Below are 12653 nucleotides of genomic sequence, written 5' to 3'. Positions count from 1 at the left end.
CAGCAGCAGCAGCAGCAGCAGCAGCAGCAGCAGCAGCAGCAGCAGCAACAACAGAATGTGCCAAATTATGGACAATGGCATCAGGAGATGGCCGCCCACCACAGGTAGGCTTCAAGGCAATCGTTTGCGCATAATAAATACCGTGCCTGTGACGCCCCCGGTTGCTGGGTAGAATCATAAAATCGATTGGCTGTTTGAATGGTGATTTCGTAAGCTCTGTCGTAGGGTTTTATATTCAAAGAATGTAGATGTGGGCTATCATATAAACATAAACAAAATAGAATCTACGTTTCTTCGTGTTTTTTCTCTTCAAACTGTAGACCCAAACGGCTGGGCCAATGGTCATCGTTCAAGTTTGCATTGGTTCGTCTTAGCGCCGAAGGAGATTACAGGCAATAAATAACGCGGATTGGGGTGCATCTGCAGCACAATCATTGTATGTGGACATCGAGCTTTAATCGATGTTTTCCTCTAATGCAAACACAGCAGCTAATAGGGAGGATTCAACGTAGGAACATAGGATTGCAGTTCTTAAGATGAACCTTAAGATTGTGAACCCAACCTTGATGAACGTCAAAGTTGGAAAATCTCAGAAAAGTGTAATCAAATAGACATAGGGCTTAGTAATTGGCAATGCAAAACTGAAGTCCCCCAGCATGGATTTCCTCATGTTTGTGGGATGTGCATTACGCATTACGTACGCAGCACTTACATTGTTTCCCCTCCCCCCAGCTGTTGATGCTGTGTTCTTCCCATCAATGAAATGATACCGTTTCTTGGTATCAGCAGTATTTATACTGAACTAAAGGACTGTTATTTTGTCATAATCGAAATGTCATCAGCAGGTTTTCGCACAAGTTTTCTAAACGGTACAGAGCTTCACTGTGTGCACCCACCAAGTCCAAAACACAAAAAGGACACCCATTTGAATGTGCCGAAAGCGCACCGGCCAGGTACGGTCCAGGTCCTCAAGACACACGGAGTACAATCAACGAACGCGCTTGTAAAGAGGCTCACGGAAGAGCGCCAGCGCCCCAGCAACAATGTCGTTTCATCTATCAAACAATTCATCATTCAACATCACACACACACACATGTTATATATGACAGTTCGTTTACGATTATCATAGTAAGCGAAAGATGGAGGAATGTTTCTGTGGATGCGGCCGGCTGGCCGGCGGGAATATATGTCAATCGCCCAAATGTTGTCCCACTGTGTACGGTTAGTTTTAATGCGCGAAAATCGCTCGTCTATTTGTTTCGTTGTTCTGTGAAGCCCGTACACACTGCAATCACCTTCCCAACCGACATATCATCAGCTGAACACTAGTCCGAACAACAACCCTACCCTGCACGTCATGCAGCCGCCGCAGCAGTCACCATCGATGGTCCCACCGCAGCAACAGCAGCAGCTTTCTCCTCAGCAGCTCATTCCCGGGAATCCGCTCAACTTTATCGGCCGCTCGCCTCCGCAGAACGGAGTCGCCCAGGGTAACGAAAACGGCACGACCAGCGACGATAGCGACGATACGATAGCGGTAAGCACTCTCCTAGAGCTAGATGTCTATTTATTTATTTTTGCTTTACATCGACCTCTATCGATCAGGTTGTTTGTAGTGGCAGAGCGGTTTTGCCCTATCCTTTTTACGAGTTTTGCTTTGTTTTGCTTTGCAGACCAACTCACTAAAGCGACCTTCGTCCGAGCCGTCTTACGGAGACGATTCATCGATAGCGTGCAGCATGAAGGCGTCGACGGCAGCCGCGGCTGCCAAGAAACCGAAGGTTACTAAGAAGAAGAAGAAGCGGGATCCGAATGAACCGCAAAAGTAAGTCAAAGATCGCTCTAGCGATTCATCCCCTTCGCGCGCCCCTACCACTCTTCAGCCCAGGCCTATCACCTATCAAACAAAAAAAAAAAAAAACTCCCGGCTGTTGGTTCAGCTTGCCGGCCCGGGTCTCATCATTAGAGTATGTTTCCATGGGTTGTGTATGTAATGCCGGTACTTTTCTTGCTCTTATTTCACCTCAACAATCAACTGCCGTCGTCGTCGTCGTCGTCGTGATGGGAACGCCACCGCCGCCGCCGCCGTCCGCCGTCGATCTACCTTCATCTCAGGCCTGTGTCAGCGTATGCTCTGTTCTTTCGTGACACGCAAGCAGCTATCAAAGGCCAAACTCCGAACGCCTCGTTTGGAGAAGTTTCCAAAATTGTTGCCTCCATGTGGGATGTGTTGGCACTAGAGCACAAAAATGTAAGTACGCACACGACGGAACCACAACGATTTACAAAATTCTCGCCAACCCCTTCCCCATGACGTATTTTATCGTTTAGCATCTCTAGACATGATGCAAATAATTTTTAAATGCGTCCTGGCCAACGATGTTAATTTTATAGATTTTTCAAGCAGCAGCTTCGGGTTCCGCTTACATATCAAGCTAATTCCACCTACATTTTGATTAACTAACATATAAATACATTTGATACATTTCAATTATTGAAATCAGTGCTCTCAAATTCACATCGGCGAAGGATAGCGCGCTCAATAAGTCCGTAGGATAGCTTATAAAACAACAATATTTTGATATAATTTGTATTTATTCATCAACATAGTCTCCTTTTAAGGCGATACAGTCAGTCCAACGCTTCTCTAACTTTTCGATACCATGTTTGTAGAACGATTTATCTTTCCCTTCAAAATATGCCTCAGTCCTCGGCGATGACCTCCTCATTCGATCCAAATCTCTTTCCCTGGAGCATCCTTTTGAGATCCGAGAACAGCCAATAATCGCTGGGGGCCAAATCTGGCGAGTATGGTGGATGGGGCAACAATTCGAAGTGCAATTCATTCATTTTCACCATCGTTTTCATTGACTTGTGACACGGTGCATTGTCTTGATGAAAGAGAATTTTTTTCTTCTTCATGTGCGGTCGTTTTGCGTCGATTTCAGCCTTCAATCGTTCCAACAATGCCATGTAATATTCGCTGTTGATTGTTTTACCTTTCTCAAGATAGTCTATGAACAATATACCATGACTATCCCAGAATACGGAGGCCATAATCTTGCCAGCAGAAGTTTGAGTCTTTGGGCGCTTTGGGCGGCTTTCACCGGCTGGTGTCCACTCAGCCAACTGCCGATTTGACCCAGGAGTGAAGTGGTAGATCCATGTTTCATCCATTGTGACGTAGCGACGAAAGAAATCCTTTTATCACGGTTAAATAGGGCCAAACATGCCTCAGAATCATCGATTCGTTGTTGGTTTTGGTCCGGTGTTAGCAAACGCGGCACCCATTTCGAACAAAGCTTCCGCATACCCAAATGTTCATGCAAAATGGTAAACACACTGCCTTCTAATATCTTTACGGCCTCAGCAATCTCCTTCAATTTCAATTTGCGGTCGGATAAGACGATTTTGTGGACTTTTTGTATGTTTTCTTCAGTAACTGCCGAATTTGGGCGACCGGAACGTTCAGCATCATCGGTGTTCGTACGACCACGTTTAAAGTCACCAAACCACTTCTCAACCATTTGCCTCGATGGAGCAGAGTCCGAATAACATTTGTCAAGCCACTGTTTAGTTTGCACGGTATTTTTTCCCATCACAAAGCAATGCTTAATGAGCACACGAAATTCTGATTTTTCCATTTTTTTCAATTTACAAAAGTTGATTGAATTGTTCACACTGTAACTTGGTAAATAATAGTCCGAATGTCATGAAACTTTGACAGATATCGTTTGAAGGTTGGTACTGTCTAAAAATCATAAGGATTCTGTATTTGTTTCGCCATCTATATGTCATCCTGCGAACTTATTGAGCGATGTGTTAGTTTGTTTCGTTTTTCTTAAGCCCCACGATTTATGAACACACTCTGTTAAGGTGCGGGTTCGACAGGTTGTTTGCCAAACTAAAACTATGCCAAAGTCTGTCACGTTTTTATGTTTGCTTATATAAAACCGACCTTCTTCTTATCATCATTATCCACATCTGTAACCCTTTAAAGGCAACTTGACAATGCCATCGGAATAGAAGTTTTGTGTCGAAACTCGTCGAAAATTCTTTTCAACTATCTTTCGTCGGTTGGTTCCCGCCAAAAACTTTCTGTGATCATCAGAACAAGTGGTACCTACTTACTGTACTTTTCCGGCCACTACACAACCGTCGAGCGGTCCGGGTTTAAGCGGTTCGAGCTGACGTCTTTCGCATAGAATCCGATGAAACTTGGCGGGGTGCGGCACAAACGGACGGAGGATGAGCTACGGACGAGACACAATCTCCTTAATCTACTAATTTCACAACGAGCGCTCGATCTGTGCTCGATAACTAAGCAGAACGGAATACGAATTATATACACGTATCCTTGTTATAAAGATTTTGCAAAATCTATCAAACTTGAGACATTTGACGTACCAACCTGTTAAGAGTTCAACAGTGTACTTAGAAACACAGTTTTGTTCTTTGTATTTTAGTATTGTGCAATTTATCACATTCGTTTTCGTTGTCGAAGTGCTTTGAAGTGAACAGGTTGGTTGTGCTGTGCTGCTTTTTTTGCGTTTTTGTAGGTGCATTGTGCAGTTCCTGTCGACATCTGCATCAATCGCAGCCGCAGCCGTCCAAGATAATGGGCATATGCATAGAGACGCTGAACTTCAAAGTATAACATTGTGCAACGTTGATCAACATGCTCGGCATGGTCTTTAGAAAATGCTTTAGAACAATATTTCTTGTTTGCTTTAGTTGCATAAAAATACACACTTCAAAATACCGTTGCTCTCAACGATCGCACTGTACCGCATCTATGACTATAAACATCTGCCACAGTAAGTTTCACAACTTTGAGTCGGTTTCATCGACCGAAAAAACGGTGTTTTGTTTGATGGCCTAAGGCATTGCTGTCGAAACATTCCCACACCGATTGCTAGAGTTGCAGTAGTAAAATATGTATATTGTGAGTGAGTTTGAATATCGTTCGCTTTAGCGAATAAGTTTCGTTAACATTAACTCCACTTTTACTAAGCATAAAATCGTTCGGCTCAGTCGCACATCGATGTTGATGAGCTCGTTGATTTCTTAGTTAATTTGCATTTGTCAGTCTGTCATGATTTATTCAACTGATTTCACTTGACCTATGATATACTGGAATCACGCTAATGAATTCGTTTGAAACTGTGTACAGCATGTTGGCTTACAGCACTTCGAGCAGCGTTTTTCGTTGATCGTGTAGATAAGTTAGAAGCACAATTCATTACAAGATATGTTTGGTAATGACAAGAAATTATTGACAGTCTCATAGTGGATTCAGCAAAACAGGAAAACAGAGTGTTACCGGGGGCTATGTATCGGCAGTTGGAAATTTGGCCATTCGGACACGGAAAATGTGTTGAAGAAACCCGAAACGAAAATAATGATACCAGCTGGTCAACGATTTCATTCCAGTTCTCTGAGGAATGTTTAAAACGCAATGTTAAATGTATTCGAACGCGTGAGTACTTGATTTGGTAAAAGAAAGTTGAAAGTTGATCACCCATCCAAAACATTTAGGTTTACCTTCGCTGGCCTTCGGGTTTATGAAAAGCTAATCGATACTGAATTATCTCCACCTCAAACATTCGCTTATTAGTTGTTATAAAAATCATTGTTGACCGCCAATGCAGACCTCAAGTCTGAGATCCGCCAAGTGAGGATGGAAAATTAATTTACTTTAACCCGAGAATTATTTCCCCAATACAACCTCAGTCGGTGGCGTTATTTAAGACTATGTATTGGACACATCTGGCATACCGAATACGTTCTTTTGTGTTGATTGAATTCTACAAAAATATTTAATGTTATAAGCAAGTCAAGAATCTGATCTAATATTTGTTGTTTGTAGAAGGGGATGATTGATTTTGTACATTTATCAGCCCATACACTGTACACTATACAGGCATATTTACGCTGTAAATATGAAATCGAGGATCTAAATCATAACTGTTGCTGACAGTCGTCATCTTCCAGTTTTGTCCGTGAATGTGAAGAGTAGGATGAAAAGATGCAAACAAAATAGAAGTGAAATGGCCTTTTTCCCTTCTGCTTTTCTCTGTTTCTCTGTTTTTTTACCTTCTCCTATTGCTGCCGAGCCTAAAGGAGTACAAGCAAGAGTGGTCTTTTCGGGATTAAAACTAGTTGAGAAATTGATTGATTATGGCACAACGGCCACTTTACATTCTGCCTTTGGAAGAAATGTTGTTACACGAATTGTCGTGGTTTTAGAAGAAATGGTTTTACACGAATTGTCGTCCGTGAAGGTCGCACTGCACCATTCCATCAGCTATATGGTGTGGAGAACGGTTGAACTCAACGCTTTTCATGACATTGACTAAATTTGAATCAACTATAATCTTTCAAAGTCTACATGAACTTGAGGATACAAAACGGTCCCACAAGACAATTTTACGAAACGGTAGCGCAGGTAAACGAAACGACTTTATGTATGCCACCGGATCAAGGTTTGAAATCAGATCAGGACCAGGCCAGCCAGAGGTCCTCTCGCGATGCGCACCTTTGATACACGACTCAGTGACCAAACAGCCGACCAGCGAGAAGCTCCCTTGCCCGATACAAAGCTGTTTCTGCCACCGAGCATTAAACAGAGATTCATCCATCGACTAAATAAGAAAACACTACGCACAGACACAGGATTGTAGCCGAATGGGGGATCGAGAGTAGAGCACGAATTTCAAAGCTGAGCTTTGGGATAGTTCGGGGTACTGCCTACAAAACCTTCTCCCTCGTTCTGAGGGAGGTCCCAGTCCCATAATCGGTAACTATCAGGAGGAGTACTAAAGACCTACCACTTTTTTTAACTCTTTTGTATTATAAAGGCTTTGAGCTATAGTGGCCTAATATTCGTCTCTTAAAGACCTACCACTGATCTGAGATTTGTACCATGTGGAAGATCCTTGAAAACATGATTGCTTATCTATGGAATACATGACATGATCTGTGAAGCTGCGGTGAATCTTGCAGATATATGCGCGCCCAAGAGGAAGATTCTCAGTGTAGTTTGGCTTGGTATGTGTGGAGAGACAATGGAGGAGCCGTTGCAAAAGCTGTACTTTACGCACTGTCCAACGACGCAGCAGTAACTGCGCAAGGTACACGTTTCGCCAGGCTCCGATAGACTGATCATTTTATGATAATGGCAGACGAAGAACTACCCCGTAGAGTTTTCTTAGGACGCGCAGAAAAACAGAGGGGACATAGTAGGCCCGGTTTGAGATGGTACGACTGAATCGATAGTCGATAGCAAGACCGGACGGTTTAACGAGTTTGCAGATATCGGTGCCAGATCGCGAATGATGGAGGTAGTGTCTGGTGCTTTCCAGGAACCGCTGGGTGGTTGTAGCATTAGGATAAAGCAACCCAATTTAATCAGAAGACGCTCGAGTCGAGATAGTCGAAGAACGCATAGAAGCACATTAAATCTAGCAAGAAATCAAGCAAGACAGTTTTGTCTTCAGCTACTCGCGAAGGACGCTTTCCCTGAGACGCATATCGCTTAAATGACTGACTGGTTATTTTATGAGTATGTAGGCTCCACGAATTATCTTGTTATGTATAAAAAGCATATGGCGTCCAACCTGTTCGGCTTGTTGACAATTGTATTGTACTTTTGCCAGTAATTTCTTGGCACTGGAGATCCTCAGACCACAATTAGTTTTGACGATGTAGCACGAAAGCAAACGTAGATGCTGGTCAAATCAACATACAAGCAGGCCTGGCTCTTTATTTTTATGTTTGATAGAAGAGCAGCTGTTAGGTCTAATGATCGGACTTTCCAAACTTTGAAACATTGAATGAAACGAAGCTACGAGGGTCGGTTAGTACTGTGTACGACGCTACCTTAATTGCCATTAATATTTTTTTAATTTAATTGCTGCACCAAATATAGTTATAGAAAACTTCGTATTATCCCATGCAATTCGTGCGGAATAGATTTCTTTACCCTGTGTTTTTCAAAGTAAAACCTGTGTGAAAGGGGTTGGCGCGGGGTCGCGGACAATCCCGCCTGTAAAAGCACAACGTTACAGAAAGCAACAGAGATTTATATTACGCCTGGTGCCCGTCCCAGATAAGAAGAAGAAGAAATGTTCCAAATAATACATTTTTAAACCACCCATACATTAATGATAAGTTTCGTTGAACTCGTCCCCGTTTGAACTCGACTATGTTGCTACAGTGGATTTGCCCCAATTTGTTCGTTACTGTCCGTGACATGTGGTGGGCTTACAGTACACGGTTGCTTTCGCTTTTATCCTAGAAGTGAAACTACTTACAGTAAATGTCTGGTAATGACAACGAAATGCACTAGTGTGGAGAGGTATAATTTGCACGAGTAACGCGGGGAACCCATGAGGGGAACTTTCTATCCATCATAGTCTGGCTTGGTGTGAATTTAATTATGAAAACAAATTCAGATGAACAGTAAATGAAAAGCCCGAAATTATTCGATCAAAAAATATGTTACTAGCTACTAGTTCCTAGTAGGATGCCAGCGTTTGCTTTGTTGCTATGCCAGAATGTTTGTCGTTCTGTTCAAAATATCATGTTATACTATTGCCGTTTATGCACAACGTTTATTCACCAGGTTACGGCAGTGTAGGATATTATCCGTAGCCTTTCGCTTGCTATAGAAAAAGTTTCCTATTGTACAGATGTTTATTAATTGGTCGTTTACATTTGAATTGAAATTTCGTGCAGTTGTCGGATAATAAAACCATTATCGTTATTCAAGTGCTGTCATTAAAAAGTATTTGTGTTTATTTGTATGTAAAATTTCAAAAAACTTTGCGCTTTGAAAGTTGAGTTTAAACAACCGGCTGTCGGTGAAAAAGTCGTACATCACGTTTGAATCTTCCGCCACTTGAAAAGTAAGCATGCGCCCAAGTTACACATGTCTCTCGCTCGCTCTACACTTGTTTTTGTAGTTGCTTTTCGAATGGCGCGTGAACAGAGAAACATTAAGGAGGGTACCACGGCACACATAGCCAGGCATTTCGCTTCACGTGATACTCAGTGCATGCCATAAGATGTCAGCTTCTCACTTTAATCTTACAGCGAACCTTCAAGAAAGATGCGTGGAGATATTTTCTCATTACATTCAGCTCTTCATACGCCAGAACTGATAAGATAATGACAATTCTTGTTCAATTTAGCCTCCTGTCGCTTTCTTTCGTGGGTCGATTGTCTGACTGACCTCCATATGTTTGAATCGAAATGACGTTTCGGCACTTGCGTTTTTAAACAAATGAAATACAATGTGAAACTACGAAGCTGTGGCCAGATCGATTGATTCAAAACCTCATTGAAGTCTGCATGGCCAGATTGGTTGAATGCCTTCTGATTGATTGTAATAACTTTCCGGATTAAACTCGCGGTTTCTTTACTTAAATGTACCATTTTCTTAGGATTGATAAGGCTAATTTGAAATTTGACAACCTTTTCCAACTTTTGTATAAGACGATACATTTTTATTTTTATGATTGTTATTCATTATTATTACTACCATTGAAAATAAAATCGAATTGCTATTGAATTTAATATTTTGTTCGGAATCGAACTTTCGTGGGTTTGACAAAGACAAATGTGTTCCAAGTGTTTTTGGTGTTGCTCGACTTACTCGTTAGTAGGTAAGTTGTGGAAACTCGCAACTATACACTGGATGTATCCGAATGGCCTAGACTTCATTTGATAACTATTGGAGAATTCTGAAATATGTTTGAGGTTATTTTTTGGTTATTTTTGAAATGTATTTGCTCAATTCGTGTCCCACCCAAATATTGGGGTTTTTTGGGTGAGCATGAGTGATTCTCAACTGTTATTGTTTGCAATAGATTTATTTTTGTTCTTTCTTTCTTAACGACCATTCTCGAACGGTTCGTTCGAGGCCGAGGACAGGTCCTGTTTCTAATACGTAATCCAGGATCCCAAATCCCCTCGTGTGCTCAATGTTGACACACGATGCTATGCAATGATAGGGCCGTTGTATGATGCGTCTATGTATTTATATGGCTATGGCCCATGTACCCAAGTGTGCAGAAAGAGTTTTTAATGACAGCAGCAGTCTCGTAAAACTTCGCTGTGTCATAAATAGATTTTATTTTGAATGTAGCGAATAATTAGATACTGGTATTTCATTACCCGTTCTGACTATTACAACAACTACAAGTAGATTGACGTATTATAATATGAATAGTTTTAAATTATTCATCAATATTAAATTTGTTTTGACCTGTATTGTTACACACCTTGGATGCCGCTACCTTAATGTGGAGAAATATTTCCCCGTAACTGGGCCGTATTTATGGCTATATACCTATACATTCTTATGAAAATGTTTAAATGCTGTGTTTAAACATTAAATGATCGCTACTTATGTTATTTTCAGAAAATTAAACAATATCATTGACAGTTAATCATAAACAAAAGTACATAGAGCTCAGTAGCTGCCGTACACACAGCGATGTTGCTGATCGTCCTGTTCGTCCAAATGAGGTGATTACGTCTAAAAACATTAAAAAGTCCATGAAATGATTATTGCCGATCGTAAATTGAAACTGCAAGAGATAGCTGACAACCCAAAGACATTTGAAGGCAGAGGTTTATTTTTTACTTTGCGTGAACATTTATCCATGAGAAAGCTGCTTTCAAAGTGAGTGTCTCGTTTGCTGAATATCGATCGCAAACAGCTACGTGTTGATTATTCACAGAGGAGCCGTTTTAGCATTTTAAGTAATGAAAATGTTTTTAAGTCGATTTATGACAATGGACGAAACTTGATTTCACCACTTCATTCCAAAGTATAAAGGACCATTATTAGCGAGGTTGAGGGAGAGAAAGTCACAAACGTAGCCGGGGAACATTATTGCTTCTGTGTTCGTGAATACACATGCTCATTCGCTACCCTGCTAAAAGAAAAACCATCAATAGCGAGTTTTAAATAGCTTTATTGGCATCGAACGTATTGATGACAGAAATCGTAGTGAACCAGCGAAAATGGTCTTTAAACGAGGGCAACACATTTAGACCAAAAATGCGTGAATTGCTCCCGCATTCTTCGATTGTAACCCGCAGCGACTACTGGCTATATTCATACTTCAAAATGATGTTTCCAGGGTAAGAGATCTCGACCTAATGCAGAAATGATGCCGCCGAAATTGAGGCGATTTTGGATGCGAAAAATAAGTTATTTGACAGGATCCACCACTTCGATCGTTCGTTCGATCAGTGAGAAAACCCCTGTAAAGCATTGAATGTTGCGGAAATGATATCGATGAAGGAAATTTTCAACACATCACTGTGTTTTTGTCCGATCAATTTTGTTGTTTTCAAAGTACACCAACCACGCAGTATTCGAAGTGAAGTTGGAGACTACTTTCGGTCACTCATTACTACGTCACTCCCAAGCATACTTCTTGCCGTTGACACGATGAATTTGATATTGTTCTCAGTTATCTGCAGTTTTGGTCAATCCTGGTCTGCAAGTCGAAGAGCATTCGAGCTATAATGATCATGTCATGAGTATACACCAGAATCTGGCTAGACCTGAAGTAGATAATCCCTGAGGTCTCCAATCCATGGAGTCTCTGATGGCCTGGCCCAGCGCGATGTTGAAAATATGACAAACTAGACCTTATCCTTGGCGCAGTCCCTTTCTACGAACTGCTTTGGAATCCTTGGATTGAATCAATATATTCTTATCTGACTCACCTCAAAGTATAGCCGCTGAGTAATGTAAATGAATCTTTGTGAACAAACCAAATTGTCTACGTTTTTCCCATGGACATGTTTGATGTATTCACTTCAATCTACCCAAAAATATCCATAATTTTACAGGGATTTTAATTATAAGTGTGTGCAAAATATCTGATTTTTGACAAAAGGACGAAAGATGGTCCTTTCAAAATAAGAAATGTTGTCCATTGAAGAATGTATTGATGTTTTCGTGATCCATGGTAACCTCGGCTAACAATTGATATATTTATATTCCAGAAAAGCAATCGAAAATATCATAGAAATCTATCAATCTTTTCTGTTGTTGACAAATTGACAGAGTAAACGTAATTCGTTTTCAAATGTTAGCAGCTATTGATACAGTGGAAGAGAGAAATTGTTTGATGGGATTATGTTTTTTGCCATCCTGCGTTGTGGACCAAAGCATTAAAGGTATAAGAGAAAAAGATTACTCGACATAGTAGACATCCCTGCCCAATAATCCAATATTTTTAGTGTGCAATATACTCTTTTACAAAACAACAGTAGAAACCGAAACCTGAAAAAGCTGCAATAACATGATACGCAATCCGTACACATTGGAGGAGTTGTTTATGAAAACAAAGCGGTATAATGAGGGTTCTGTTTGAAGTCTTATGTTTTGCGTTTTGTTTAATTGCAGGTGTATAAAAAGAAAACAGAAGCTGCTAAGAAGGACTACTTGAAAGCGTTAGCTGCATATAGGGCAAGCCTGGTATCGAAGGTATGTATTAGATGTATTAAAGTTTAGTATTGTAGATAAATACCGTTCATATTTATAATATCAATAGAATAATAATCTTCTATCCATATAAAAATGGTTGTTTGTCTGTCTGCGCGTACCGCTTTTTCTCCAAAACTA

General features: G+C 40.9%; 1 protein-coding gene across 1 annotated transcript in view; it reads left to right on the top strand.

Annotated features, from left to right (window-relative positions):
* LOC131213360 (TOX high mobility group box family member 4) overlaps positions 1–12653 on the top strand; it is a 37063-nt gene that overhangs the window by 14386 nt on the left and 10024 nt on the right. The window contains exons 4-8 of the mRNA XM_058207388.1: positions 63–104; positions 1277–1543; positions 1671–1826; positions 2117–2252; positions 12435–12515. Coding sequence (XP_058063371.1) covers positions 63–104; positions 1277–1543; positions 1671–1826; positions 2117–2252; positions 12435–12515 — 682 coding nt within the window. The remainder of the gene's footprint in view (positions 1–62; positions 105–1276; positions 1544–1670; positions 1827–2116; positions 2253–12434; positions 12516–12653) is intronic.

Source organism: Anopheles bellator, chromosome X, assembly GCF_943735745.2.
Source record: "Anopheles bellator chromosome X, idAnoBellAS_SP24_06.2, whole genome shotgun sequence".
In the NCBI taxonomy this organism is placed as follows: domain Eukaryota; kingdom Metazoa; phylum Arthropoda; class Insecta; order Diptera; family Culicidae; genus Anopheles; species Anopheles bellator.
This window is presented reverse-complemented; position numbering and strand designations above follow the sequence as displayed.